Here is a 27950-nt window from a genome sequence, read left to right as displayed (position 1 = left end):
GGAGGAGGAGGATGAGGGGGGGCCGCTGTGTGGGGGCGCGGAGCAGGGTCACGGGGGGGGGCGCTGTGTGGGGGTTACGAGGGGCGCTGTGTGAGGGCGCGGCGTAGCGGCACCGAGAGGCGGGTACGCGGGGCGGCTCTGTGTGGGGGCGCGGAGCAGGGTCACGGGGGGGGCGCTGCATGGGGGCGCGGCATGGTGGCACCGAGGGGCGGCTCTATGTGGGGGCGCGGAGCAGGGTCACGGGGGGGGCGCTGTGTGGGGGCGCGGAGCAGGGTCACGGGGGGGGCGCTGTGTGGGGGCTACGAGGGGCTCTGTGTGAGGGCGCGGCGTGGCGGCACCGAGAGGCGGGGTACGCGGGGCGGCTCTGTGTGGGGGCGCGGAGGAGGGTGACGGGGGGGGAGCGCTGCGTGGTTGGCGGGTAGGTGGGACGCGCCGCGCCGCGCAGGATTCGCACTGACGAGACGTTGCTCTTGGGCTGCTCTGGTCCCAGTTTCCCTCCGACGCGGCGAGGCCTACCCTTTAAGAGCCTGGGGTGGGGCCATACTTGCTGCAGGAACCTGCCCTTTAAGGAACATCAGAGCCTCCGAGGCCGATCGGAGCCGGCTGCTGCGGACCCGCTGCTCTTCGACCCCGAGCCGGCCCGGCTCCGCCATGGTTTCGTGGATCATCTCCCGGCTCGTGGTGTGAGTGCGGGGGTGGCTCTGCAGCCTCCCGGCCCCCTGCAGTCTGCGGAGCCGCGGGTCGCACACCAGGGCCGGGGTCCCTCAGAGCCAGCGGCTCTGGGGACCTGTAAGAGTTGCGGAGCCGGCCGCAGCCTCTGCGGCGGGCGTGTCGGGGCGCTGCGAGGCCGGGGTGTGTGAGGTGGGGAGGCTCCGTGGGCTTGGTGCTAGCGCCTCTTTCTCGAGAGCTCCAAGCCCTCGCCACACGCACAGCGACACCGCCCCAGCCGCTCTGCAGCCCGAGCCCACCTTGCCGGCACCGCCGGCATTAGCTGCGTCTGGCGGGGGGGGCTCTGGAGGCTTTTCGGGAACGGGGGGGGGGGGTGAATTTTAGCCGGGGTCCCTGTCAGCACCCCCTTCTCGTAGGAACGAGAGCGAGAACTCAGCCCACCCACGAGAGTCATCCTGAAAATAGATGAGCGCTGTGAGCTTTATAGGTCAAAGCTAGCCCATTAAACCCGGCTGCTTGGTTGTCAGCAGTGGCAGCTCAGCACTTGGGCACTGTGCCCATTGCATGAAATGCAGCAAAATTCTTTACTAATGTACATTTCTGAATAGTCTTGAGGTGAATCACTTTGTAATGTGCATTTCATAGTGATGTAATCCCCACTATCCCCAGCTGCGAGAGGCCTGAAGAGAGAGAGACAGTGGTAGAAAATTCATGGAGCTGAGGCTTTTAGATATAAAAGGAGGGTTTGGTGCCAGTGGAACTGCCCTAGGGGAAAGACTGAGGCGGCTTCAGGCAGGCTGTGAGCACTCTAATAAGTGAATCTTATTCCTGAGATCAAAGGGTGGGCTAAGTGGAGGGGAACCAAATTAAGATGAGGTGTTGAGATCCGCGAGGGGAGGAGCATCAAGCGAATAAGAATGCTGAATAGTTCTCATGGGCTCTGTTTTATTCCAGGCTAATATTTGGCACTTTATACCCTGCATATTCCTCTTACAAGGCCGTGAAGACGAAAAACGTAAAAGAATATGTAAGTGAGAGTCGCCATGTTGTGCTCCCACTGGCAACCCCCCTCCCCCCCCCCACTCTCATCCTGTTTTCAAGAATACCATACCACCCAAGATCCTCCCCCTCCTGAGACCAGCCTCTTTCCTTCCCTGTATGGGACAAAGCATATCTCCTGTCATTTGGGTGTGTGTGGTGAGCTAGAGGCCAGCCCCACAAGGCTAGGTGCGGATGGAGTATATTCAGACTCTGCCTTGCTAAGTTCAGACACTGACTTCCTCTAACTTTGCTGCTCTGCATCTCCGTTTGCCCAGCTGTAAAATGAGAATGCCAGCCTCACAAGCCTGTGAAGGTTAGCTGTTGCTGGCCATAATGCTTTACCAGACATTTCCAACAGAATTCTGCTCACACAATTGGGGCCAGATTTTCAAAGGAGCTCAGCTCCCATTTAATCATCAGAACAAAGGGTTAGGTTTTCAGAAGAGCTCAGCATATTGGGTATTGAGCTCTTTAGGCGTTTTGGCTACAAGTGTTACAGGGGAGCAGTTGGCTACTGAGCAAGCTTGAAAATCTGATCTATGTTTAGGTACCCATAAGGAAGCAGAGCTCTCCTGAAAATCAGGCTGAAGTCATGGGTGCTGAGCACTTGAACATGTGGCTCAAACAGGGTTCAAAAAAGAACTAGATAAGTTCCTGGAGGATAGGTCCATCAATGGTTATTAGCCAGGATGGGCAGGGATGGTGTCCCTAGCCTCCGTTTGCCAGAAGCTGGGAATGAGCTACAGGGGCTGGATCACTTGATGATTACCTGTTCTGTTCATTCCCTCTGGAGCACCTGGCACTGGCTACTGTCAGAAGACAGGATACTTGGCTAGATGGACTCTTGGTCTGATCCAGTAGGGCCATTCTTATGCTTACTGGGAGGAAGGGGTGGAGGATATTAGTCTATTCTAATGAGGTCAAACAGCAAAGCCCTGGCAGCAGGGACCAGAATGAGCTGGAAAGTAGTGCTGTATCAAAACAATATTTTTCTGGCGGCACCATTTAAGTTTCCATTTAAAACCCCTTACATTTCTGGTCCTGAAGGAAACGTGCCCCCATACATGGATGTCACACTGATTCTCTGCAGACAGACAGACATCTTGAAACAATATCGTTTTAAGAAGGGTGAGCAGCTCCAGAGTTGACAATTTAATTGTCCAGATAATTCTATTAAAAATATCCAGGTGCTCAAATTTGTCCAAATTGTAGGCTAATATGTTACCCTGGCTTCTTGACAGATTTGGAACAAAAGGAGATGATGTCATGGAAAGAAGCTGATTTGGCTGGAGTTTTCAAATCCTAAATCTAGTTTGGCAGGAGAGATGGTGAAAGAGTGAAAATATGGTATAATCTGAAAGCATTTCAAAGTCCAAATAGATGAGATGTCTTTCCCTCCCCTCTTCATTGGACTGTGGCTCTCTAGCCCTTTTCTTCTGCCTCCTTTTGTTACTCTTCAGTCTTCTCAGTCTTCTTTAGTTCTCCTTTTGTAGGTCGGATGATTTACTCTGCCCTGTTTCTTCTCTTGAATGATAAGAGGCTTCTGTCAGGCTGGATTTTCTCCAGTTTCCTTTTAGGGCTTATTTCTCTTTAGTCTCCCAGCCCTGGTGGCTTCTGCCCATGGTGTCTCAGTGTTTTGGGATGTGGACTTTTCAGCAGCAAGCAATGAGTCTCCTGATTGGAGGCATGGTGCTCCTCTGAGCATTTCAGAACACCACCTCAGTGGGGGAGGAGATATTTGGCTGGTATTTGGGTGGAATCCAGTCCCCCTTTACTCTTCTTTGCCTGCTTCACTGCTGCTCTAAGAGGAGCAACAACATTGGTGAGTAGGACACTGGTGTGGTGGAGTTGATGTCTGTGGTGTGACTTGTGGTTCTCCTACTTGCAGAACTGCAGAGCCAGGAATGGTATCGACAGTGAGTGCTACAGGACCTAGTTCTGCAATGTCTCCTCATTTTTCTTCAGCCTTCTAAAGTTATATGGAGCTTTGCCTATTGAATCCAGCCCACATCAGTGGTGTCAGTTTGAGGGAGAAATGGGTTATGGTGGAGCAATGTAGAATTAAATGGCACACATTAAATAAATTAAAAAACATTTTACATTTGTGCATTTGATTTTTTTTCCCTTCCTAAGCATAGTACTTTGTACTTGTGGTTAGATGTTTGGCTGCGTGTGTGTGTTTTTGCCTGAGTGCCGTCCTAGCTTTGCGCAGACAGCTGGCACAGCAGACCTTGAGCGAACCGCCCAATGACCACAAGATCCATTAAGGTGCGAAGGCACTAGGCCAGGTTTATTGTCGACAAAGCATGGTAGTAGCACCTGGCAGACTTTACGAGGATACTAAGACATGTATGCCCATGACAGTGGATGCAGTTTAGTGAATGGCGGGACTTTTCATTCCCCCCCTTGGCTGGACAAAGATACTTCCTTTGAGATACATTTTTATACCTTGATACAAACAAGTTATAACTGCCTCTGACATAGTTAGTTACTTCCCCCTGACGTGGCTAGTTATTACCCATTACCTTGTACATGTTGGTTTGATTAAAACATTTTTATTACATACTGTTATCCTGACCTCATTTTTTAGGAGAGGTCAGTGTGTTCCTGTTATTCTTGGGGAATGTTTTTTGTACCATCCATGATATTGGGATGTTCTGGTACCACTTGATATTGGGATGCGTGAGTACTCTGTGCTTAGCACTTTTTAGGAATGTGTATTTCTGCAATATCAATCCTGTTCTTGCCAGATTTTGTGAGCAAGTCCTGCCTTATACAAGGCCTCTGATACAAGGGCTTATGTTTCAGGTTCTCTTCCGACTACATTTCCCCGCTTTTTTTCTTTTTATGGGGAGGATGTTTACCCATCGACCCGGAAAAGCATAATGCATGGACTGAAGATGAGCCAGTGGGCCAAACACTGTTATGTGGCCATCTTACTTTATTACCCAACTGATTTGGTTCATAATTGTTTTCAGCTTTGTGAAACTGGGCCTTTTTACAGCATTAAGTATTACTGGTTTGGACTTTAGTCTGTTGGCACATAACAAATGTGGTCAAGTCCTGAGCACTTGTACCTAAGCTACCACTAATTTTTAGTTCTGTTATCAGTTCTTCTTTATCTATCAAGATGAGGTTTCATATAGAATTCCCCCATGTTGGATGCAACATTTCAAGTTAAGAAATTGTCATTTCTAATATTTAGAAATTCCAAGGATATCCTAATATTGCCAGCGTGAGACCTGTTATTCTAGAAAAGTATGTTAAAAGAATGTGTTGTTGGAAAGTCAAGCACTTGAAAGTTAGGAAATGCTGCTGTTGCCCTATCAATCTGAATAGCTGGCATTTTCTAACTTTTAAATGTTTGTGCAACTTTAATGTTTATAGTATAGGGTTTTGACTTATAATTTTTGAAGTGCCTAAAAGAGTGGTGCTCTAAAGAACACAATTATATTTATTCTTTTCAATTAGCAGTCTGCCAATTATTTAAAACAAAATGCAAAACTAGTCCTTGGTTTGAAAAGCTCAGTCTAAAAAATAGACGACATTGGCAAAAGAAAGAGGAAAGAGAAGAATTTTTACCTGTGCTCATCTCACTTTTTTTTTTTTTTTTTTTTTTGTATTCCTGTCTTACATGGCCGATTTACCTTACTTGTCCCACTGTCACCCACTTGCCCAATGCTTTTTCTTTTAGTTTGTAGCAAACTCAGCTTGTCCCTTTTCCCCGGTTTTTGCAGACAATGATCCCTAGCTTCCCTCCTGGCTTTTTCTCCCACCAAGCAATTGCCTTCTGCCTCTGCAGCACTGAACAGTCCAAGCAGTTAACAGATGGTTGACTCTGTTAACATCAGTGCAGCCTCTAGTTGTGTGCAGTCATCGATTCTGGTGCGGCCCAACAGTTTCTGTCTTTTGGAGGGGTAATGATTGGGATGAAGCAGCCCAGTTTCTTTAAAGGAAAACTGTGTCTTTGATGTAGAAATTTTAGTCAACAGAATAGTGGGTAAAGGAGAATCTGTCACTACACCGGACCCTCGCTAGAATGTGGGGTTCGGGATCCATGCGCGGTACCGCGTTAACGTGGGGACCGCGTTACCATGGATCCTAATTTAAATATTTAAATTTGGAATCCATCACCGCGACCGCACTATATGCGAATCCGCGCTCTAGTGATGCGCACTCTAGCAAGGGTCCACTGTATAACTTAATTTGAGCTTTCAGAATGGCTTTGATAAAGCCTCTTGCAAGGGGCTATTGAGGAACTAATTATGAAGATCTATCAGAAAATAAGAGTAGGAATACATAAGAATGGCCATACTGGGTCAGACCAAAGGTCCATCTAGCCCAGTATCCTATCTTCCGACAATGGCCAATGCCTAGGGTTGCTAACTTTCTAATTGCAGAAAACCAAACGGCCCTGCCCCTGCCCCACCACTTCTCTGAGGTCCCACCCACTCCATCCCCGCTCCCTCCATTGCTCATTCTCCTCCACCCTTGCTGACTTGCTCATTTTCAGCAAGCTGGGGCAAGGGGTTAGGGTTCCTGAGGGGGTGAGGACTCTGGCTGGGGGTGTGGGGTCATAGAATCATAGAATATCAGGGTTGGAAGGGACCTCAGGAGGTCATCTAGTCCAACCCCCTGCTCAAAGCAGGACCAATCCCCAACTAAATCATCCCAGCCAAGTCTTTGTCAAGCCTGATCTTGAAAACCTCCAAGAAAGGAGATTCCACCACCTCCGTAGGTAACCCATTCCAGTGCTTCACCACCCTCCTGGTGAAAAAGTTTTTCCTAACATCCAACCTAAACATCCCGCACTGCAACTTGAGACCATTGCTCCTTGTTCTGTCATCTGCTACCACTGAGAACAGTCAAGATCCATCCTCTTTGGAACCCCCTTTCAGGTAGTTGAAAGCAGCTATCAAATCCCCCGTCATTCTTCTCTTCCGCAGACTAAACAATCCCAGTTCCCTCAGCCTCTCCTCATAAGTCATGTGTTCCAGTCCCCTAATCATTTTTGTTGCCCTCCGCTGGACTCTTTCCAATTTTTCCGCATCCTTCTTGTAGTGTGGAGCCCAAAACTGGACACAGTACTCCAGATGAGGCCTCATCAATGTCGAATAGAGGAGAACGATCACGTCCCTCGATCTGCTGGCAGTGCCCCTACTTATACAGCCCAAAATGCCATTAGCCTTCTTGGTAACAAGGGCACACTGTTGACTCATATCCAGCTTCTCGTCCACTGTAACCCCTAGGTCCTTTTCTGTAGAACTGCTGCCTAGCCATTCGGTCCCTAGTCTGTAGCGGTGCATGGGATTCTTCCATCCTAAGTGCAGGACTCTGCACTTGTCCTTGTTGAACCTCATCTGATTTCTTTTGGCCCAATCCTCTAATTTGTCTTGGTACTTCTGTATCCTATCCCTGCCCTCCAGCATATCTACCACTCCTCCCAGTTTATGTCATCTTCAAATTTGCTGCGGGTGCAGTCCACGCCGTCCTCCAGATCATTAATGAAGATATTGAAGAAAAGCAGCCCCAGGGCCAACCATTGGGGCACTCCCCTTGATGCCGGCTTCCAACTGGACATGGAACCATTGATCACTACCCGTTGAGCACGATGATCTAGCCCGCTTTCTATCCACCTTATAGTTCATTTATTCAGCCCATACTTCTTTAACTTGCTGGCAAGAATACTGTGGGAGACCGTGTCAAAAGCTTTGCTAAAGTCAAGAAATAACACATCCACTGCTTTCCCCTCATCGACAGAGTCAGTTATCTCATCATAGAAGGCAATTAGGTTAGTCAGGCATGACTTGCCCTTGGTGAATCCATGCTGACTGTTGCTGATCACTTTCCTCTCCTCTAAGTGCTTCCGAATTGATTCCTTGAGGACCTGCTCCATGATTTTTCCAGGGACTGAGGTGAGACTGAGTGGCCTGTAGTTCCCCGGATCCTCCTCCTTCCCTTTTTTAAAGATGGCCACTACATTAGCCTTTTTCCAGTCTTCCGGGACTTCCCCTCATCGCCATGAGTTTTCAAAGATAATGGCCAATGGCTCTACAATCTCATCCACCAACTCCTGGGATCTGGGGTGGGGCTAGGGATGAGGGGCTTGGGGTGCAGAAGGGGGCTCTGGGCTGGGGCCGAGGGGTTTGGAGTGCAGGAGGAGGGCTCGGGTTTGGGGTTCGGGCTGGGGCTGGGGCCAGGGGGTTGGGGTGCGGGAGGAGGTGTGGGCTCTGGGCGGTGTTGACCTCAGGCAGCTCCCTGGAAGAGGCGACATGTCCCTCCGGCTCCTAGGTGGAGGCGTGGCCAGGGGCTCCACATGCTGCCTCCGTTGCAGGTGCTGCGGTTCCCGGCCAATGAGAGCTGCAAAGCCGGTGCTTGGGGCGGCACCTGCAGGCAAGGGCAGCGCATTGAGCCTCCCTGGCTGCCCCTCTGCCTAGGAGCTGGACATGCCGGCAGCTTCTTGGGAGCCACGTGGAGCTGGGCAGGGAGCCTGTGTGTCCCGCAGCACCGCCAACTGGAGTTTTAACGGCCTGGTCAGTGGTGCTAACCGGAACTGCCAGGGTCCTTTTTTGATTGGGTGTTCTGGTCAAAAAACGGACACCTGGCAACCCTATCAATGCCAAGTGCTTCAGGGGGACGGAACGGAAGAGGTAATCATCAAGTGATCTATCCCCTGTCACCCATTCCCAACTTCTGGCAAATAGAGGCTCGGGACGTCAAATAAATGGCCAATTTGCAATATGACAAAAAGTTAAGTGGAACACCCTAAAGTTCTATATTGAGACAAGTGGTATTCAGTACATTGTGGAGGTGTCTGTCAGCTGTGGCTCCATAGTTAAGGCTGAGTTTAGGTTTGCAGGAATTCACTCTTATGTATAAGGATATGCTGTATTTTTCTCCAAAATTACAGCACTTCTCTGTTGAGCATAGGATGAATTTTCTTAAAGACTTTACAAGTAAATCCACTTAATTAGTTTGAAATAAAATTAAATTAAGGTGGTTCTTTAAGAAACTTTAGCATCCTATATCAGATCTTATTTTTCTTTCTCCCACATGATCTTAATGACACTCTTCAAACTTACTTCAGCGCATAACCTTCTTATAGATAATTCCACACAGAATTCCCCTATTTCACAATGGCTACCATCTGCCATTATTCTCAGTGGCATTGAGACTATAAATTGCCTTTAGCAATGATGGCCACTGCCTCCATTTATGTGCTTCTTGCAGTGCTTCTCTCTACCTCCTGACAACACAGGAGGGCTACCATCTTCCCTGAGGGCATCTTGACTTCTCTCCTATTGGAAACAATGGGAGTTAGTGATAATTTTGAAAAAGGGCAACACTTCGGGAATTTCTCTGAAGGAGAAAACTTTATTCTTCAGTCTCTAACAGATATTCTTTCAGTTATGAATAACAGCAAAAAGTGATAATTAATCCTAAATATGTCTTTTCAAAAATTACCCAGTGCACCAAATTTAACAGGGAGGGGAAAATTTGTTAACTCCAGAGTGTCAAAAAGCAGTCAGGATCCACAAAGAAATATGTCCCTAAAAGTTAAAATAATAAAAAAAAAAAAAAATCACCGGAAATATCACATGGTAATAGTTTCTATGGGTTTCTTGTTCAATGTTCATTTATAAAACTTTTAATTAAAATGAAAATTCCCAAACAAACTACATCAAAGATGGAATTAAGGTTTAGAGTACATATCGGTAATTTAGAGTAAGAGTAGCAACATGCCTGTAGTACTGTACATATTTCCAAGCATGACAAATCCAGGAAATTCAGGGTCAAAGTTAAAATTAGAAGGAAATCCAAACATGTTGTGATTTGTGGCAAAAAGAAAAATCTAATGTTCAGTTAACGAGTCTTGATCTAGTTTGGGACTACAAAATTAAAATGCTGTAATCCTTTGGTTATTTCATGGTGTCACTACAAAATAGAGTTAAGGTTGTTTGGGTGTTCCTAGCTATGTATTTGCATATCTTAATTTGTTTGGATTTTTTTTTTTAAGGTTAACCTTAGCTGACAATTTCCTGTGTTCATTATTTCATGTTTTATGCAAAATTATGACATCCATTTAATGTGTTCTGTCCTAAATTACTGATAAGTACCCTCATCCTTAGGATAAAATTAACATCTTAAGGTGACCAGTCATTTGACAAGGAAAAAATCCCAGTTTTTGGGTTGCATCCTAGTGTTTGTGTTTTTTGGTTTCTAATGGAATAGCTGTCCTTTTACAGGTGAAGTGGATGATGTATTGGATTGTGTTTGCCTTCTTCACCACAGCAGAAACACTCACAGATATTGTTCTTTCCTGGTGAGTATCCTGGCTGTTCATTTCATATGGGGAAAGGAGGGAAAGCTCTCAGACACTCTTCTAGGATCAGCTGCTGTGAGATACAGGAGGAAGGGTCCTCTCCACTAAAGGACTTTTTTTGTAGCCATTGTGGTTAGAAGCTTTGACTTAGCCATAAATGCCTGGTGGGCTTCAGAGCCTGAGCTCCAGCCTGAGCCACAACTACAAATGCTGTCTACGCAGCTACAAACCCAAGTCTATGGAGACATACCCAGAGAGGCCTCCAGGAGGTGTGTCCCAGAGATTCAGGAAGGGCTCTGTTCCATTGCTGGCCTTGTCATGTTGATTCTGTTCCATTTCCGAATCTTCTCTTTACTAATCCTATCTGTTTTCCACTTTGGACTATCTGTATCTGTCTCTGACCTGCTCTTGATTCCAGCTTCTCCATCTCTCTCAGGTTTCCGTTTTATTTTGAGTTGAAAATCGCATTTGTGATTTGGCTGCTCTCTCCTTACACCAAGGGCTCCAGCGTCCTCTACAGGAAGTTTGTGCACCCAACGCTCTCCAATAAAGAGAAGGTACTTTTCTATTGCCATGGCTATTGACCTGCCCTGGAAGTTGGGTGACTTTTGACCGGCTTAGACCATGATAAAGATCCTGAGGCATCAAGTCATATTTGTGCTGCCTACTTCTCTAAAGCAAGGTGGCCAAAGTGCACCCTGTGGAGTATTGCAATGTGACCTGTAGTAGCTGTAATTTTTAGTATAGATGTGTGGCTTGCAGATGTGATGGGTTCCCACATGGACTGCTCCAGCAGCTAGACTGTTTGAATCAAGATGGAAGCCATGCATTCTAGAACCTGTAGCCTGTGCAGGCTGCAACTTCATATTATTGGTGGGCACTGCTCTGCTCCATTTTATGTAAAGTAGATATAGTTCACTGCTTTTTGACAAGTTGCAAATGCAACCCTCCACTGGGTGCAAGCCTGCTGTGAGTGACAGAAGTAATGCCCAGTAGCTGGTGCTATTGATCTTGGAGAAAGGTGCCTGATGAGCTTTTGGTTTTTAATGGGGAGGAACTCTGTCCATGCTTGCAACCAGGAATCTAAATGTTGGGTTTCCCCACTTCTTTCCTAGGAGATTGATGAGTATATTACTCAGGCCCGTGACAAGAGCTATGAAACCATGATGCGAGTTGGCAAGAAAGGTTTAAACTTGGCTGCCAATGCAGCAGTTACTGCAGCTGCAAAGGTAACACAACTGTGTGCTGCATCCACTTCTTTAGCCTCTGAGACGCCAGTCTGCCCCCAGCGGGATAACTTCCATAGGAACATAGGATTGAAAGAGACCTCCTTGGTCATCAAGTGCATTGTCCTGCTATCAAAGGCAACCATGTCATATAATTCCATTCATAAGCTTATCAAATTCTGTTTTAAAACTATTTAAGTTCCTGTTGCTGTGTCCCTCCAGCTGATTCCCTGTTGGCTTGGAGGGAAGCTGGTGGTTGCTGCTGACCTCACTCTCCTCCTGCCTTCCTCCAGTTTGCATTATTCTTCACGCAGCACTTCAGCTTGGGGAGGGAATGAGGGGGAGATTGCCCTGGGGCAATCTTCTTTCCTGTTGGCTTCTGGAGCATGCATGTTTCTTCCTCTTGAGTCTCTTTGTGGGGAATGGGACATTTTCCTGGTCCTTCCAATTTGTCTCTGTGAAGAATCCCAGATGACAGAAGCCATGTATGGGGTATCCATGGCACTAACTGTTGTGTCCTATTAGGGTCAGGGAGTTCTGTCTGAGAAGCTGAGGAGTTTCAGTATGCAGGACTTGACTCTGATCCGGGATGAAGATACTGTGCATCTACAGAGCTCCAAGCCACAGCTGCGCACCTCCACTAGTCGCCTTGAAACCATTGAGGATTCAGGTACATAGTACTCCTGTTAGGCCATTCTATGAGGCCCTGAACAACAGGGGTAAGGGTAGTGTATCGAGGCTTCAAGATAATGGTAAGTGCTGCCAAAGCTTTAGATTTTATGTTTTGAATGCTGCATGTAACACAGGAGTATGAGTTGCCTGTTACTTGGGGGAAAGAGATTTTTGGAGTGAGTTCCCTTCCAGATGAATCTGCTGTCATCCCTGGATTTTTTTATTTTTAAAATAAATCTATTTAAAATTAAATTTGAAAATATGACAGCCTACATTAATAGATTATAGTAAATATAGACATTAGTCATTTTAATTCCTGAAAAAATGTTCATACAATACGTGTCCACTACCAAAGTTTTAAAGAATGCCACATCACTGAACTGGTGGAAGTTGCTGGCTATGCACCTGGAACCACAGTGTTTTTTAAAGTACTAAACTGGCTTTTTCAGTAATAGCCTCTTCTGGAGGTACGAAGAGAATTCTCTTCATTTCGGTTTATTCAATGAGTGCAGTTCAATGTCTAGTTCCTTCAAGGTTAAAAAAAAAATGGGAAAGTGCAAAAGCAGGAAAGCTTGTTTTCCTTTTCCAATCTAAGAGTAAAAACTGGGGGTTAGAGTATGAGCTCTACTAATTCTAAAATCTTGAAGGACATGGTGAACAGAAATGATAGATCAGTTCACGAATTACAGATAATACCTTCCTTCTTTGCTTAATCAGTTTCAAATGCAAAACATATGATAAAATTTTTTCTTGTGTATCCAGCACATTTAAGGTAGCTTTCTTAAACGTGATTTGTGTCAAGTTCTATTAAAAATGCACAAAAACAGCAAGTAAAAATCAATCCTCTAGTAAATAAGTGCATCATTCACTATTTTCTAACATAGAAGAATGTAAAAATTAAGAGTCTGAAAAATGTTTTAAACTGTAGCAGCTTAAAGTAAATGTGTATAGCTATAGAATATCCTCCTGTTAGCAAAAGTACCAATTTTAGTCTGCAGTTGTGTTTTAACGGTTACCAGTCAATGAGAATCAACCCCTCTTTAGGAAAATAACTAAAAGGTAAAAATGCAAAATGAGTAAAATTGATTATTTAAATCAAGATTTCCTACTTGCTGATTTAAATCGTGATGAAAGTCAGTGATTTAAATTGTTTGATGCAAATCAATCCACCCTGGTTAGGGGGCATGAGTATTCTACATTTTCCCCATCCTTCCCAGATTATGGGCATGTTTGCACACTCTTGGGTGTATCCCCCAGGCCCTGAGTAAGAGCTGCTGACACCTCTGTCTCCTCCTGACAGCCCTGATTGGGAGCCCCTTTTGGATGGACTTGGTACTGAAACATATAAAAGGTGTTTTTGTTTTCTTCTCGTCCTTAGCTGCTTCCTGTTACTCCTCAGGAGAAGAGGCCAGTGTGTCTCAAAGGTCAAATGGGGCCCAGTCTGATTCTAGAACAGAACCTTCAGATGAGGATGCAGGAGACAAAACACCGAAACGCACCCAGAGCCTCAAAGCTCCTAAGAAAGTGACAAAAGCTGAGGTGAGCTGGTATATAAATGACTTCTTGGGCTGATTGGAGCTGGTTTGCATAGGTGAAATTATAGTAAAGAACAGAATTATCAGATGCATAGATCATGATATGTTGAGGAAGAGTCAACTTGTCTTTTGTAAAGGGAAAAGATAGGGTTAAAAGATAGGAAACGAAGTAGGAATAAAAGGTCAGCTCTCATAGTGAAGAGAGGTAGATAGCAGGGTCCCCTAAGGATCTGTACAACATATTAATAAATGAGGGGGTAAACAGAGTTAGGTGGCAAAGTTTGCAGATGATACAAAATTACTCAAGATAGCGAAATCCAAAGCTGACTGTGAAGAGTTACAAAGGGACCTCGCTAAACTGAGTGACTGGGCAACAAAATCCCAGATGAAATTCAGTGTTGATAAGTGAAAAGTAATGCCTATTGCAAAACATAATCCCAGCTATAAATAAAAAACGATGGGGTCTAAATTAGCTGTTCCACTCAAAGAGATCTTGGAGTCGTCGTAGATAGTTCTCTGCAAACATCTGCTCAATGTGCAGCAGCAGTCAAAAAAAAGTCAACAAAGGGGGTCAGAGAATAAAACGGAAAATATCATAAAGCCACTATATAAATTCATGGTATGCCCACACCTTGAATGCTGCATGCAGCTGTGGTCGCCCCCATCTCAAAAAAGATAGTAGAATTGGAAAAAAGTACAGAGAAGAGAGGCAAAAATAATTCGGAGTATGGAACAGCTTCCGTATGGGAGAGATTAAGAAGAATGGAACTGGTCAGCTTAGAAAAGAGACGACTAAGGGGGATATGATGGCAGTCTATAAAATCATGAATGGTGTGGAGAAAGTGAATAGGGAAGTGCTGTTTATTCCTTCACATAATACAAGAACCAAGAGTCACCCAATGAAATTAATAGGCAGCAGGTTTAAAACAAACATAAGTACTACTTCCACAGGTTGACTGTGCATTGTGTGAACTTATTGTCACGGGATGTTGTGAAGGCCAAAACTATAAATGGGTTCAAAAAAGAAGTAGATAAATTCATGGAGGATAGGTCCATCAGAGCCTCTTAGCCAAGATGATCAGGGATGCGAAACAATGAGACTCCCACTTCCCTGGGACAAAAAGAACGAAGAGTACTTGTGGCACCTTAGAGACTAACAAATTTATTTGAGCATAAGCTTTTGTGGGCTAAAACCCACTTCACCGGATGCATGCAGTGGAAAATACAGTAGGAAGATATATATTTTACACAGACACACACACACACACACAACATGGAAAAATGGGTGTTGCCATACACACTATAATGAGAGTGATCAATTAAGGTGAGCTATTATCAGAAGGAGAAAAAAACCTTTTGTAGTGATTATCAGGATGGCCCATTTCCAACAGTTGACAAGAAGGTGAGAGTAACAGTAGCAAGGGAAAGGAGTACTTGTGGCACCTTAGAGACTAACCAATTTATTTGAACATAAGCTTTCGTGAGCTACAGCTCACTTCATTGGATGCATACTGTGGAAAGTGTAGAAGATCTTTTTATATACACACAAAGCATGAAAAAATACCTCCTCCCACCCCACTATAAGCTATTACCTCCTCCCACCCCACTCTCCTGCTGGTATTTTTTCATGCTTTGTGTGTATATAAAAAGATCTTCTACACTTTCCACAGTATGCATCCGATGAAGTGAGCTGTAGCTCACGAAAGCTTATGCTCAAATAAATTGGTTAGTCTCTAAGGTGCCACAAGTACTCCTTTTCTTTTTGCGAATACAGACTAACACGGCTGTTACTCTGAAACCTGTCAGTAGCAAGGGAAAATAAGCATGGGGAAATAGTTTTACTTTATGCTCTGGAAATTTCCACTACATGCATCTGAAGAAGTGGGTATTCACCCAAGAAAGCTTATGCTCCAATATGTCTGTTAGTCTATAAGGTGCCACGGGACTCTTCGCCACTTTTACTTTGTGTAATGACCCATCCACTCCCAGTCTTTGTTCAAGCCGAAGTTAATGGTGTCCAGTTTGCAAATTAATTCCAATTCAGCAGTCTCTCATTGGAGTCTGTTTTTGAAGGTTTTTTGTTGTAATATTACGACTGTTAGGTCTGTAATCAAGTGACCAGGGAGATTGAAGTGTTTTCCGACTGGTTTTTGAATGTTATAATTCTTGACATCTGATTTGTGTCCATTCTTTTACGTAGAGACTGTCCGGTGTGGCCAATGTACATGGCAGAGGGGCATTGCTGGCACATGATGGCATATATCCCATTGGTAGATGTGCAGGTGAACGAGCCTCTGATAGTGTGGCTGATGTGATTAGGTCCTATGATGGTGTCCCCTGAATAGATATGTGGACAGAGTTGGCAATGGGCTTTGTTGCAAGGATAGGTTCCTGGGTTAGCATTTTTGTTGTGTGGTGTGTGATTGCTGGTGAGTATTTGCTTCAGGTTGGGGGGCTGTCTGTAAGCAAGGACTGGCCTGTCTCCCAAGATCAGTGAGAGTGAGAGATCGTCTTTCAGGCTAGGTTGTAGATCCTTGATGTTGCGCTGGAGAGGTTTTAGTTGGGGGCTGAAGGTGATGGCTAGTGGCGTTCTGTTACTTTCTTTGTTGGGCCTGTCCTGTAGTAGGTGACTTCTGGGACAGTTGTTGTCAGGAAACCTTTACTGTTAGATCCAGCCTGTGTCTTCAGTCTTAGAAATGCCCTAGATAGATAACTTGATCCTGCTACTCCCCTTTTGGCCTTTTTTCAGATAGGAGTGGATGGTTCTTATGCCTTCCATCCTTCAATCACATCTCTAAGCCTAGCCACACACTAGAATTGGGTGCATTTATGCCCAATATAGTTTCCATTCTAACCCCCTCTTTTCAGATGCTCATAACTCTGAAACTTTTGTTTTTTGAGCTGAAACTTTCCAAGCTTGGGTTCTTGCTGCAGGTCTCCACCACTATGATAATTTGGATTACAAATGAGAAATACTTTTTCTTCCTTTTATAAAGGTGGGGGCCATTTTTTGCTCCGCCTAACTCAAGCTGCTAAACTTCGAAACATTTAGTGATGGATTGATGATTTTAATTGCAACACTTGTAGTAACATTGCATTAACATTTAAACTACAATGTTAAGACTGGGTATGCTGCCCACTTGGGGGTCTAGTTACCTGCTGGGCAAAATGCCTGATCTGATGAGATGCTTGAAACCTGCCTGGTTTTCTGATCCTAGAAGCTTCTCTGGCTTGATCCTTCTACTCTCTTCCCTAAAAGGCCCTGTGGCCTGGAACAGTGAGCATAAACTGCTGTGAAGCAGGAGGGCCAGATTCTATTGCAATTCTCCTATTAATGGGTGTTAAAGGTGATCTATAAAGTGCAAGGGGGTTGAGGGCAAGGAAATAGGGATTGTGCCCTTTTCTGCTGCTTCATGATGGATATAGAAAGCAAGGTCTTTTCAGGAAGACTTGTTTCTTCTGCTTGGTCTTTCTTCAGAACTTTCAAGTCCAATTTCTGTTTTGTTGTGGGAATTCTTGGACACTTTTTCAGAAACATGCTTTGGGCAACTTCTCAGCTCAGTCAATGGTGTCAGTCTTCACAACTCAGTGAAACCACTCCCCTCTCTAAGGATCTGCAATAAGATAGGCAATTGTAGCAGAGTGTACAAACTGGTTCAAGACATTTAATGCCTCTCTTTCTGGAAGAGCAGGATTGTGGGTACTATTTAGAACCAGAAAAGTTGGAGTAGAGACTAATGATCAATTTGAAACCTAGTCTCTCTCTCCGCCCCTCCCGCCCCCAAACCACTCCTAGTCTCAAGGTCCCCTTCTGATTCTTGGTTTTTCCTATTAAATTTCCTGTGGTTTAAAATATTTTTCATTCCCTGTTGCTGTGTGAAAGACCCACTGAAACAACAGAAAACTTAATGACTATACAGTGGCACTGACAAAAAAAAAAGTTAAATATCAAGCAGAAGTCAGATTTTTGTCCCTTCAGCCATGTTTTAAGGGGTCAGCATATTGGACTGAATAGACTCCTTGTGTTCTGACAACCCTCCTTGCTGTGTTTGTTGATCTATGCTCCCCCTCCTTTCTGCTCTGTACTTGTGCCCTACATGAATTGATAGTTTCTCTGTTTTCTTTTGCAGCCTCCACTAAAGAGTGTGAAAGCTCGCCCCAAGAAGAAAGCTGCAGGCTCCATTGCTGCTGGGGAGTCAGCCTAAGGACACCCTCACCCATCTGTCCCAGGATTTGCCTGTCACTTTGAAGGGACACTTACCAAAGGAAGGGAGCGGAGATACATGTACATAACAGCTACTTCTTTGTAGAGCTCATTCCAAGGCGATGGGGTGGCAGGGATTCAGCATGTGGAGTGGAGGATGCACATCCTCAGGAATTATTTAGTCTTCATCTCTCTGTTGGAGAGAATGTTGATCTACCTGTACATAGCCTGTTGCTTTGGGATCCCCTCTCTGCATAACCCTAATAGGGAAACTCTGCTGGAAGAACTGATTATTATTATTCTTAACATAGCGCAATGTGCCTCAGGTGGCACGTGACCAGGATTCACTACCAAATTTGGTCTGCTGGTTAATTAGGGTTAGAGCCATCCCTTGTGCAGAGGCTGGAACAAATATTCAGGATGGGGCCACTGAAGTTCCATTTGGGGTGGAGAGCTCCCGAAAATGTCTTGCATCAGCCTGGGCATCCTCCTGAAGCTACTGAGGGGAATTATTGGTAGGAAGTGCCTGTAGCAAAGTGGCTGGTACCAGTTCCTTCGTAATTCAAGCCCATTCTCGTAGGGAAGGGGACTGAAGCAATATGTGGCTCATGCTTTCCAGTTTCATTCATGATTGACTTGTAGGACGAGTGGGATTGTGTCCGGGTTCCAGCATATGCTGCAGATGGACTCTCAGGAAGTGAGGATGAACAGCTTTCTTTGCTTTTCAGGGAAAAGGAAGAGCAGGGAGGGAGCTGAGACTCCACAGTGGCTAGGAGGACATGAGTGAGTGTGTGTGCATGCTGGAGTATATACAAGTGTCTTCTGGAGAACTGACTACTTGGCACTCCTGGAGTTTATGGTCCTGTCTCCAGAATTGCTTGAATTTTATTTTGGATTCCATAGTCCAATCCAATTCCTGTATGGATGATGTCAAAGGGTGTGTGTGTTAGGCAATGCAGGGGCCAATGAGCCTCTCCTGGCAGTGCTTTGGGTGGACTGTGAGGATGTTACATTCACAGCCAATGGCTGAACTCCACAGCACCCCGATGCTAGTTACCCGAGAACTAATCTGACAAATTCTTTCATTCTAACAGATGACACTGGAAAACCTGGCTCAATGCAGTCTGCAGACTTACTTGAATAAGTGTGAGGTGGAACAAAGCTAGAGGCCCTTCTATCCCAACTCAGAAGGCTCCAGGAGAGCCAATCCACAGGGCGTGAGAGTTTACAAATAACTAAAGTATGAAAACTTCATTATCCTGATACCAGGACTCCATTCTTCAGTTGGGGGGAAAAATACAGTATTGGGATTGATCAATCCTTCTGCTGCATCTCACTCCAGCCCTTGAACAACTCTTCATGTATTTAACAATGTGCCAAATCCATCAGTCTCCTGGAACCTGAGCAACATGTAAGATTCAAGCCAGAAATACTTTTGGATATGGGGTATGTAATGAGGGGGTTGGACGTCAGTAACACTCTCATTTAAAAAAAAAAAAAAAAAAAAAAAAACCTTTTGAGGTGAGTCAATGCAAGCTATACTGGACACCAATATGTTGAGAATAGCTGAAGGGATTCCCCCCTCCTCTGGGTGAGAACGCATCCTAACCTGTACCCATCAGTAGATCTTTCCTAACGTCTCTTGGTGCGGGGATCCAGAAGATGAGTAGGGCCCCTCATATCACTATTATCACTTGACTAATGTCTTGGAGATAATATTTGGTGGCCTTGATTTTTCACTGAGATTAGCTGCCAAAGGAGCTTTCCTGCCTATTAAAGACCATTCTCTCTGTAACCCTAACCATTCTCCCTGTATTTTAGGAGTATGGATTTCCCCCCATTTCTGTAGCCTACTTTCTCACTTCTAAAACTATGGCAAAGCTCTTAGCCTAAACACCTAGTTGTTACGTTGTAGGCAGTGTATAGGAACACCCCTGTAGCTTTCTTCAATTGCTTATAACTTTGTCAAGACTGCCACCTTTTGGGCTGAAATTTTGCACGTTTGTTCTTGGCCTGGGCATAAATTTTATGAAAAGCTCATCTCTTTCAAATACAAAGAGTGAAGGGATAAAATTTTTGCCATTTAAAAAAAAAAAAAATCACCACCAAGCATACTGACTAGTTCTGATGTTTTGGTAGGCTGTGGAAGAATCTTGTAATTTGTCAGGGATGCTAGCCCTGTGTAATAGATAAGGTGGTCTGGTAAAGTCCTGTTTGATTTGGCTGAGACATTAAGATTTACAAACTTACTTTGTGCATGTGCATTGTATTTTTTTTTCTTAATAATTATCTACCAATGTTCCACTGCTACTGCACTTGCATGTGTATCTGTCTAAGTGGAAATTCTCATTCAGGATACAATCTCTTACCGTTTTGTGATCTGGAACTGCATAAGAAAGTGAGGAGGAACTTTTTATTATATAGAATGACATGTGGCGGTGCATTTGGAAAGAGACTTGACTGTGAAGGAGCCATGTCCAAGTCTATTCTATATTGGACAGGACAGGGCAATTATGCTGTATATAGTAAGTAGCTTTGCATGATCAAATTTCATCAGTTTTTTTGTTTTGTTTTGTTTTTTAACCTAAAAATCTCCATATCAAATGCTGTGTTAAAAAACTGCAGGACTCAAGTCTGGGAATACCAAGGGTAAGGCAGCCCATATTCTACTTCCAACCTCCCATTGTCCTCTTTATGCATATTAATTTCCATACAAACTCTAATTACATGATCCTCATACTATCACTTTCCACAAGACCTCTGCCTTGCTCACTCCAGAAGCTGGACAGTGTGAACTGAAGGAGGTAAGTTTATCCAGTGAATAAGGCAGAGGCTCCTTTCCTGTCTTTGTGGAGGAGTTGGCTGGTGTGCAGTGTATGGGGAAAGGAACCACACACTGAACAATTATAATAAAAAATAAGCATGAAAGAGCTGCTTCATTCACTCTGCACGATCCATTCTGTATGTTGAAAGGGGCAGTGGATCTATGGGAAAATTGATATGTAATCATGCAATTAAATTCTGCATTGTAATCTGTGCACAGCCACATTAGGGGCAGAGCTGAATGCATAGCCTTAACTGTCATTTTCTGATCCATGAGTGCTTCACTCTTTAGCCTTAAAATTCCTTTACGATAGCCTTTTGAATATGAATTGCATTAGCCTCTGTTATCTATCAAATACTATCTCCGTTCTGCAGCTGTCTTTCATTTTTATCCTTGAAGGTCAGGCTAGCATCACTGTAATTATGTATTGTAGAAAGTGCAGAGGGGGATAGCAGCTAAGATACTGTCACTGTTGAGAGTAAAATTCACTCTTTTTCTGCTCTATTGATCCAGCTTGGGAAGCCCAAATTGTGGGTATCTAAAAATCAGTGTCCTGGCTGGATAGTTGCAAACATGGGTTTATAGACACTAGTGGGGCATGGAGGGCAACTTTACTACCAGTGCAGAGAGAAGATTAATAGAGTGGTGGTGCCAGCTCCATTGTCTGGAATAGCAGCACCACACTGTCGTCCTCAACTCCTTCCACCAGTGGCCTCATGCACTTTCCATTCTCTGAATGTGTCTGTGGGAGGTAGAATTAGAAATACTGTGTCAGAGGTGTACATGCAACCCACTGGAGAATGAAGCAGTGAGGCAACATGGCCATATCCATGTTAGGCAAAGGATTTGTGACCTTTTGGGGATCAAAAGTTACCTCCCCTTGCTCACTGACCCTCTGGTGAATTGGTCAGCAATTCATCTTCTGCCTCTTTCTCTTTATTGAGCTCTTAGCACTACTCAGCAATTAGTGCTGCTCCTGTTGTCTCTCGCTTGCTGCCGCCAACCCCTGCCCTTCCAAAGCAGGGCTTTTGGTTACTTTTAAGGGCTCCAGCCTCAGGGGCCTGGTCTCCTTCTGACTTCCTGTGCTAGGTTAATAGAAAACAAAGTTGATATTTAGCACTACACAATCACTAATCTCCAAGCTGTCAGCAAAGGTGGGTCAGTATCCCTGTCCCCACTTTACATGGAGGTTTAATGACTTAGCTGAGGTCATAGTGTGAGACCATGGTGGAGCCAGAAATAGAACCCAGGTCTCTTGAACTCCACATTTTGTTCCCTATCTCCTGGGCCAGGAGGCAGCAGAACATGACTCTTATTCTTAGCAAGAATAAAACCTCAGCATGGCCTATGTGCCCTGCTGTCAGCTTCCAAAGTGAGCACCAGAGGGAGGCTAGGCCTGATCTTCATATGGGATGTAAAGGCTTTGACCAGGTAGATCAAAATCTAATTAAACACCCATGTGATAGTTTACAATCAGTTCCCAGCCACGGTTTTAAGTATGGATGGGTAGCAGTGTGTATAACCTCTTTCCCTTAATGAAAGCTTTCCACTTGCTGCTTCAGTAACATGCTTCCTAGCTGCTGTGCCTACAACACCATTATGTGGCAGAAAATGCTGAGACTGCCCCACATTCAGTGGTTTTCTCAGGGCTCAGAATGTTGCAGGTGAATTGTTATATGTTAGGTTCTGCTGCAAAGTAAAGACTTTTATTGCACCCAATAACACCCCTACACCCAGTTCTTATATGCCTAGATGCAGAGATGTAAGTGGTATGATAGGAGAAGAAATGACTCTCAGGTGTTCCTTACTCATAAGATGAGTAAGCTATAGCACATTAGGTTCATGAAATCTGCACTGGAGGCAGCTTCACTTGTGGCTCCTACTCACAAAAGGGGAATTGCCATATTTCCACCACAAGAGCCCATGTCATGCTGCTGGAGAAGGAAACCTTGAGCCATGTTTTCTTTTCCTTATGAAACATGGTGATCTTGCATCCTGCTGCGTAAGAAGGGAAAGTTGTACCATTCCAACTGCCATGCTTTGTCCCTGCTCCCATACCATGTTCTGCTGCAGCCTGAGGAGGAGGAAATGCTATGTCTGTCTGTCTGTCTTAGGGTTTTATATAGCTGCCCATCGCTGTTGTATCTGAGCACCTTCCACATAAAATCATTGTTGATAGCAAAGGTCCTAGTGCACTTTATGGAATGTCTGGCATCTCCCCCCCCCTTTTTTTTTTTTAACTAAAAACTCTGATTGGAGGGTGGAAGATTTTGCTTTATGGATGGGTTTTTTTAGATTTTCACTCTTTTTGTTGGTAGGGGTGTCAATATTGTCATTCTGATGGTGAAAAGGGTTTTTCAGAGTGCTCCTCTTCCCCATCCTGATGCAATAAGGTCCACCCATCTGTCTATCTATTTATATGGCCCTTATCACCATAGTATCTGAATGCCTCTCTCCTTCCATATTCCTGTTGGGAGAGTACTTCCTCCACAAGGCCCCCACCCATGTTACCACCGCTCCTTGAAGAGCTATTGTTCCTGAGAACATTGAGTTCCCACCACTTGTGCTTTTGAGCTTTAATTCTTGTCTAAGCTTGTCATCTTAAATTATGAGACGTCCTTTGTGTGATGTTCTGTACAATATGGAGCATAATGCTGGCCCACAAAGCATCCCATGAACCACCATGTCCTGCTGCCTAACTAGGAAATGCCATACCCCATGCTCGTGAAACTCTGAGAACCAACGTCCCATTGCCTGATGGGGAAAATCCAAGCCCTCATGACCTTCATGTAGTATAGGAAACATGGTCTGCTGCCTAAGGAGGAAACTCCCTACCTCACTTGCCAAGAATATTCACATCCTGTTCTCTAATGAGAATACTGTACCATCATCCATCTGAGAGGGGAAATCTGCTGCTGCCTAATGGGGAAATGCTGTATCACACTCCATGAGAAACCATTCCTCTTCCTGGGATGCATCCTAGCTTTCCTCACCACATCACCAAGCTACTGGGACTCCACATACCATGTAACTTCTTGATTTTGTGTGTAAAATAGGCTTCTGGAAGCTCAACAGCTGCAGGGGATGGTGTTAGCATTCTGAAGCTACGTATGAGTGTCTCTGGTGTAAGTGCTTAGAGCTGGTGTGTGTGTGTGTGTGTGCATGCATGTTAGTGTTCCAGAGAGTGTGCCTGTACACCCATCAGTGTTACTTCTTGAGCCTCCGGTACTATCTCACCAGAAAAGGGTTTATGCAAAGATTCAGGAAGGCTTGTGTTACAGTTTCCTGTAAGATTTCTATAAATATTGTTTATAAATGTTAGTAATCCCAGGGGTCCCTAGAGACTTCCAAACTCAAGGCCAAGGGGTCCCAGAGAGGTCTTAAGAGGTGTCCAGAGCAATGTGTATTTGGGAACAATTTGGTTTGTATGGTGACTGAGCGATCCTTCCACTTTCTGTAGCAGCTAAGACCTTTTCACGTAGGGCGGGGCGGGGGGGAAATATAGGTCACACAAATTGTAAAGGTATGTCCAAAGGATGTATTTGAATCAGTTTGAGCCTTAAGCACAGCTTCCACGCTGCAGCCCACAAGTTAGATCCTGACTACCCACAACACCTCTGATTATTTCAGGAAGGGCAGGGTGGTGTTAGACTCTTATGTCACTCTAAGTAGTAAATACACCATATGGGGCAAATACTGAAAGAAGTGAATGCCCAGTGACGACCTTAGGCTGAGAAATGGATTTTTTTCCTGGGAAACCCTCAGCTGTATTTGGGGCCAAAATGATGAATTGTAATGCTTGAGCTTTAGGTTTCTGAGGATGACTCATGTCTGAACAAGTGTAGCAAAGTCAAATGGCAAAACTGCCACTGTTCTGTTTGCAGTGAAGAGTTGGAATCAGAAATAATATGGAATGTAGACAAAAATCCACATCTGCCTCAGTTTCTTTTTAATGTTGCTGGTAAATGTGAATCTGTGCTGTTATCACTAAAACCTTTTCATAAGCTCCCTGTGCACAAACGCTCTTCCTTCCGTGGAATTCCTGTGCTGCTCACTTTGTATCCTCTCATGTCCTAGGTCCATTTCTCACATCCTTCCTTATATTAAAGGAAGCATGTCCAGTCTGCTGGATACCAGGAAAAAATCCCACTTTTAATACAGTTTGTTTGGTATTGAGACATAGAGGCTAGTGCAAATTCTGCACATAGGCTTATCCTCTTCCTCCTTGATTCACTGCCACCCACTGCCAGGCTCCCACTGATGCCCATTTCACTATGACAGGTTTCAGAGTAACAGCTGTGTTAGTCTGTATTCGCAAAAAGAAAAGGAGTACTTGTGGCACCTTAGAGACTAACCAATTTATTTGAGCATAAGCTTTCATGAGCTACAGTTGAAGTGAGCTGTAGCTCACGAAAGCTTATGCTCAAATAAATTGGTTAGTCTCTAAGGTGCCACAAGTACTCCTTTTCATTTCACTATGAGAATCCAAGTTCAATCTTCTGGAGGCTAACCTTAATCCTGATGTTCTGTTCTCATTGGATTCTCCATCATTTATTCTGCAAGACCTGGTTTCAGGCTGGGCCCAGAGCTGAATTTAAGCAACTCTCTTGCACCAGCATATGTCCATGGCATCTCCCATAGTGACTTTTGGTTTGGGGGAAAATTTACTTGTTGCAAATACTTCCTTTGGAAGATAAGACAGTTTTCTGTTTACGTCTGTCCTTGTGTGGTTAATGCCCTTGCAGGGCTACCAACCATCTGCAAGGATGAGGAGGTGGGAGTTAGGTTGGACATTCACAAGTCTATTGTATGTAACGGCGTGAGCCTCCTCTAATGCTAAACTCCCCAAGCAACGCTTCCCTGAAATAATGTCTCTAATAGGAGTGTTAGAAATACCTTTAGTTTGAATTGAATCCCATCAAAGATGTACAGAGATAGGAAATTCTTTCTCTGCGGCAAGCTCAAGGAGTAGTAGAGTCAAGATGAATGAGCAAGTGTCTGGCCATAAGCAATAGTGTCACAGTTCAACTACAATGAATGATTTAACAGAAATTAACCCTTAAGCATCTATACACAATTACCTTTGTAATTATTGATTTGGCTGGCAGGCTGGAAAATGCCAGTCTTCTAAAGTCTAATGATGCTTTAGTAACATTAATGCAATCTAAAATATGTTCTTCTGTTGTTCAGGGCAAGGCCTTGGGCTAGACTGCTCTGTAATGCCATGCAGGAGACCAGAATTTAATTCTTGTTCCTGAGGATGGAAGAGCTTTGCAATCCCATGCCATACAGGTGTTATGGATTGGAGTTTGTCTATTTCCTGGGGCAGGGAGTGCCTGTTTTGCTATACAGCAGAGAAATATTGGATGTATGCTCTCCAAGGCCAATTCCTGAGACCAGAAGTGAAGAGAACTGCAGGCAGCATCGTTTGCTAGTGTGTTTAATCCATTATTTTGCTCAATAGTAACTCCTACCAGATGAGTAGAATTTTAATTCCCCTTGTGGAAGAATTGATATTTCTTAACTTATATGTGTGTTTTCTAGATACCATGGTAGTGGGTGCATTTGAATTGCATCCATAGGCATTGTTAGGGTGCTGTCTGGCCCTCAGACACTTGAATCCTGAATGGCAGTAATTCAGAGGGGAGATTAAAATTAAGAAAGGATAGAAGAAACCACTATTAGAAGTTTATAAGAAAATGAAATGCTCAAATCCATGGTGAAAGAGGAAATGTGGGGATGAATGAGAGTCTATATAACATGGCAAAGCTGAAATCTAACAATTGAAGGAGTTGGTTATACTGTCCATGTCCCATCCATATCAGGTCAGTGCTTTTACCGAATTTCTCCTGCATGTACAGAACATGTATCTGTGTGGATACTCACATGATTCCCATCATAATTATGCTGCTGCCTAACTTGACTCTCTCATAAAAACTTCCCAGCTTCTATTATGGGGTGCATACTAATCGCTGGCTGTAGTTTCCAGGGTTTCCCAATGGGGGGAGCAAAAATTGCCTCTGTTAGTCAAGACTGGAGAAGACCAGTAAAGAACTTCTGAGGGACCTAACCAAATGAGGTAAATGGAAAACACAATGGTAGATGAATTTGTCAGTATTGAATTTCAAGGTAATGCACGTTGGATGGAATAATTTAAACTATGCATACACCTTACCAGGTTCTAACATAACTGAAATAACCTGCGGGGAAGCAACACTAAATAGCCTCACTGAAGACCTTTACTCAACATGCAGATAAAAAAAAAACCCCACCAACCCCTACAATGTTAGGATGCACAAGGAATGGGATAGAGAATAATTCTGAAAATATCAGAGTCATAAAGTGTAGAACTGGAAGGGACCTCCATAGGTCACCTAGACCAGTCACCTGCACTCAAGGCAGGACTAAGTAATAATTAGAGCATTCTTGACAGGTGTTTGTCTAACCTGCTCTTAAAAACCTCCAGTAACAGGGATTCCTCAAACTCCTTAGGCATTTTGTTCCAGTGCTTAACTACTCTCACAAGAAGTTTTTCCTAATGTCCAACCAAAACCTCCATTGCTGCAATTTAAACCCATTGCTTCTTGTCCTATCCTCAGAGGTTAAGAACAACAATTTTCAACCCTCCTTGTAACAACCTTTTATGTACTTGAAAACTGTTATCATGTCCTCCCTCAGTCTTGACCTTTATTCATTTTTGTTGCTCTCCTCTGGACTTTCTCCAATTTATCTACATCTTTCCTGAAATGTGGTGCCCAGAACTGGACACAATACTCCAGTTGAAGCCTTATCAGCATGGAGTACAGAGGAAGAATTCCTTCTAGTATCTTGCTTACAACACTCCTGCTGATATATCCCAGAATGCTGTTCACTTTTTTTGCAACGGTGTTTTTTGTTAACGCCCTCGAAGGATCTGCACAAACTGTCTCTTGTTTTAATACCTTTTCATTTAGTGGGTAGGAGATGTCTAAATCTTAAGTACATCACAATTTTTATGTTCTTGTTATTTTTTATGATGACTTTTTAAGCTGACAGACTCCACTATTTTAATTTTGTGGTGATTATTTTCCCCTTTAATATTTTTTGCCAACATTTTAAGTGGAGATAAATTATTTTTGGTTTTGTGGAATGATCAAAATCATGTCTAAACTCCAGAGTGTTATTCTCCAGGAGGGTATGCCTTGGGTTGCAAAACCCAAGGGGAAACATAGCAGAACTGGGGAGATATGGAAAAATACTGCTTCTATGACGGCTTTGACAATATGAGAGGTAACAGAAAAGACTTAACTGAGTGCCTGAATGAGACACAGCATACCAGTAAATGGTTTGGATTCACCCTTTTGGCAATGCTGTCTTCTCACTCTGTTATGGAAAAACTTTAAAAAGCTCTTGTTAGCCCACTTGAGGAGCAGGAGGCTTAAGTTTGAGAAGATACTCTCTGACTTAATAACTCAAG

At 44.2% G+C, this 27950-nt stretch overlaps 1 protein-coding gene across 2 annotated transcripts; it reads left to right on the top strand.

The window, feature by feature from the left end:
• Window positions 1-75: 75 nt before the first annotated feature.
• Window positions 76-24422, top strand: REEP2 (receptor accessory protein 2). 2 transcript variants are annotated; one of them, XM_074960090.1, is made up of 9 exons: window positions 76-123; window positions 491-683; window positions 1624-1696; window positions 9957-10033; window positions 10470-10590; window positions 11149-11262; window positions 11785-11929; window positions 13310-13470; window positions 17597-24422. In XM_074960090.1, exons 2-9 carry the CDS (start codon window positions 652-654, stop codon window positions 17669-17671), a joined length of 798 nt encoding a protein of 265 aa, XP_074816191.1. In that variant the 5' UTR covers window positions 76-123; window positions 491-651; the 3' UTR covers window positions 17672-24422. The 2 variants fall into 2 exon arrangements, 1 of the variants encoding a protein (XP_074816191.1); XR_012640477.1 differs by lacking the exon at window positions 76-123 and having other exon boundaries at window positions 431-683; window positions 17597-17751; window positions 18765-24422.
• Window positions 24423-27950: the final 3528 nt, after the last annotated feature.

Source organism: Natator depressus, chromosome 8, assembly GCF_965152275.1.
Source record: "Natator depressus isolate rNatDep1 chromosome 8, rNatDep2.hap1, whole genome shotgun sequence".
NCBI classification, from domain to species: domain Eukaryota; kingdom Metazoa; phylum Chordata; order Testudines; family Cheloniidae; genus Natator; species Natator depressus.
This window is presented reverse-complemented; position numbering and strand designations above follow the sequence as displayed.

Coding starts and splice junctions, on each gene's coding strand:
- REEP2 (XM_074960090.1), top strand. CDS start 652: ATGGTTTCGTGGATCATCTCCCGGCTCGTGGT. Junction 10,591..11,148: donor CGCTCTCCAATAAAGAGAAG/GTACTTTTCTAT, acceptor CTTCTTTCCTAG/GAGATTGATGAGTATATTAC. Junction 11,930..13,309: donor TGAAACCATTGAGGATTCAG/GTACATAGTACT, acceptor TCTCGTCCTTAG/CTGCTTCCTGTTACTCCTCA.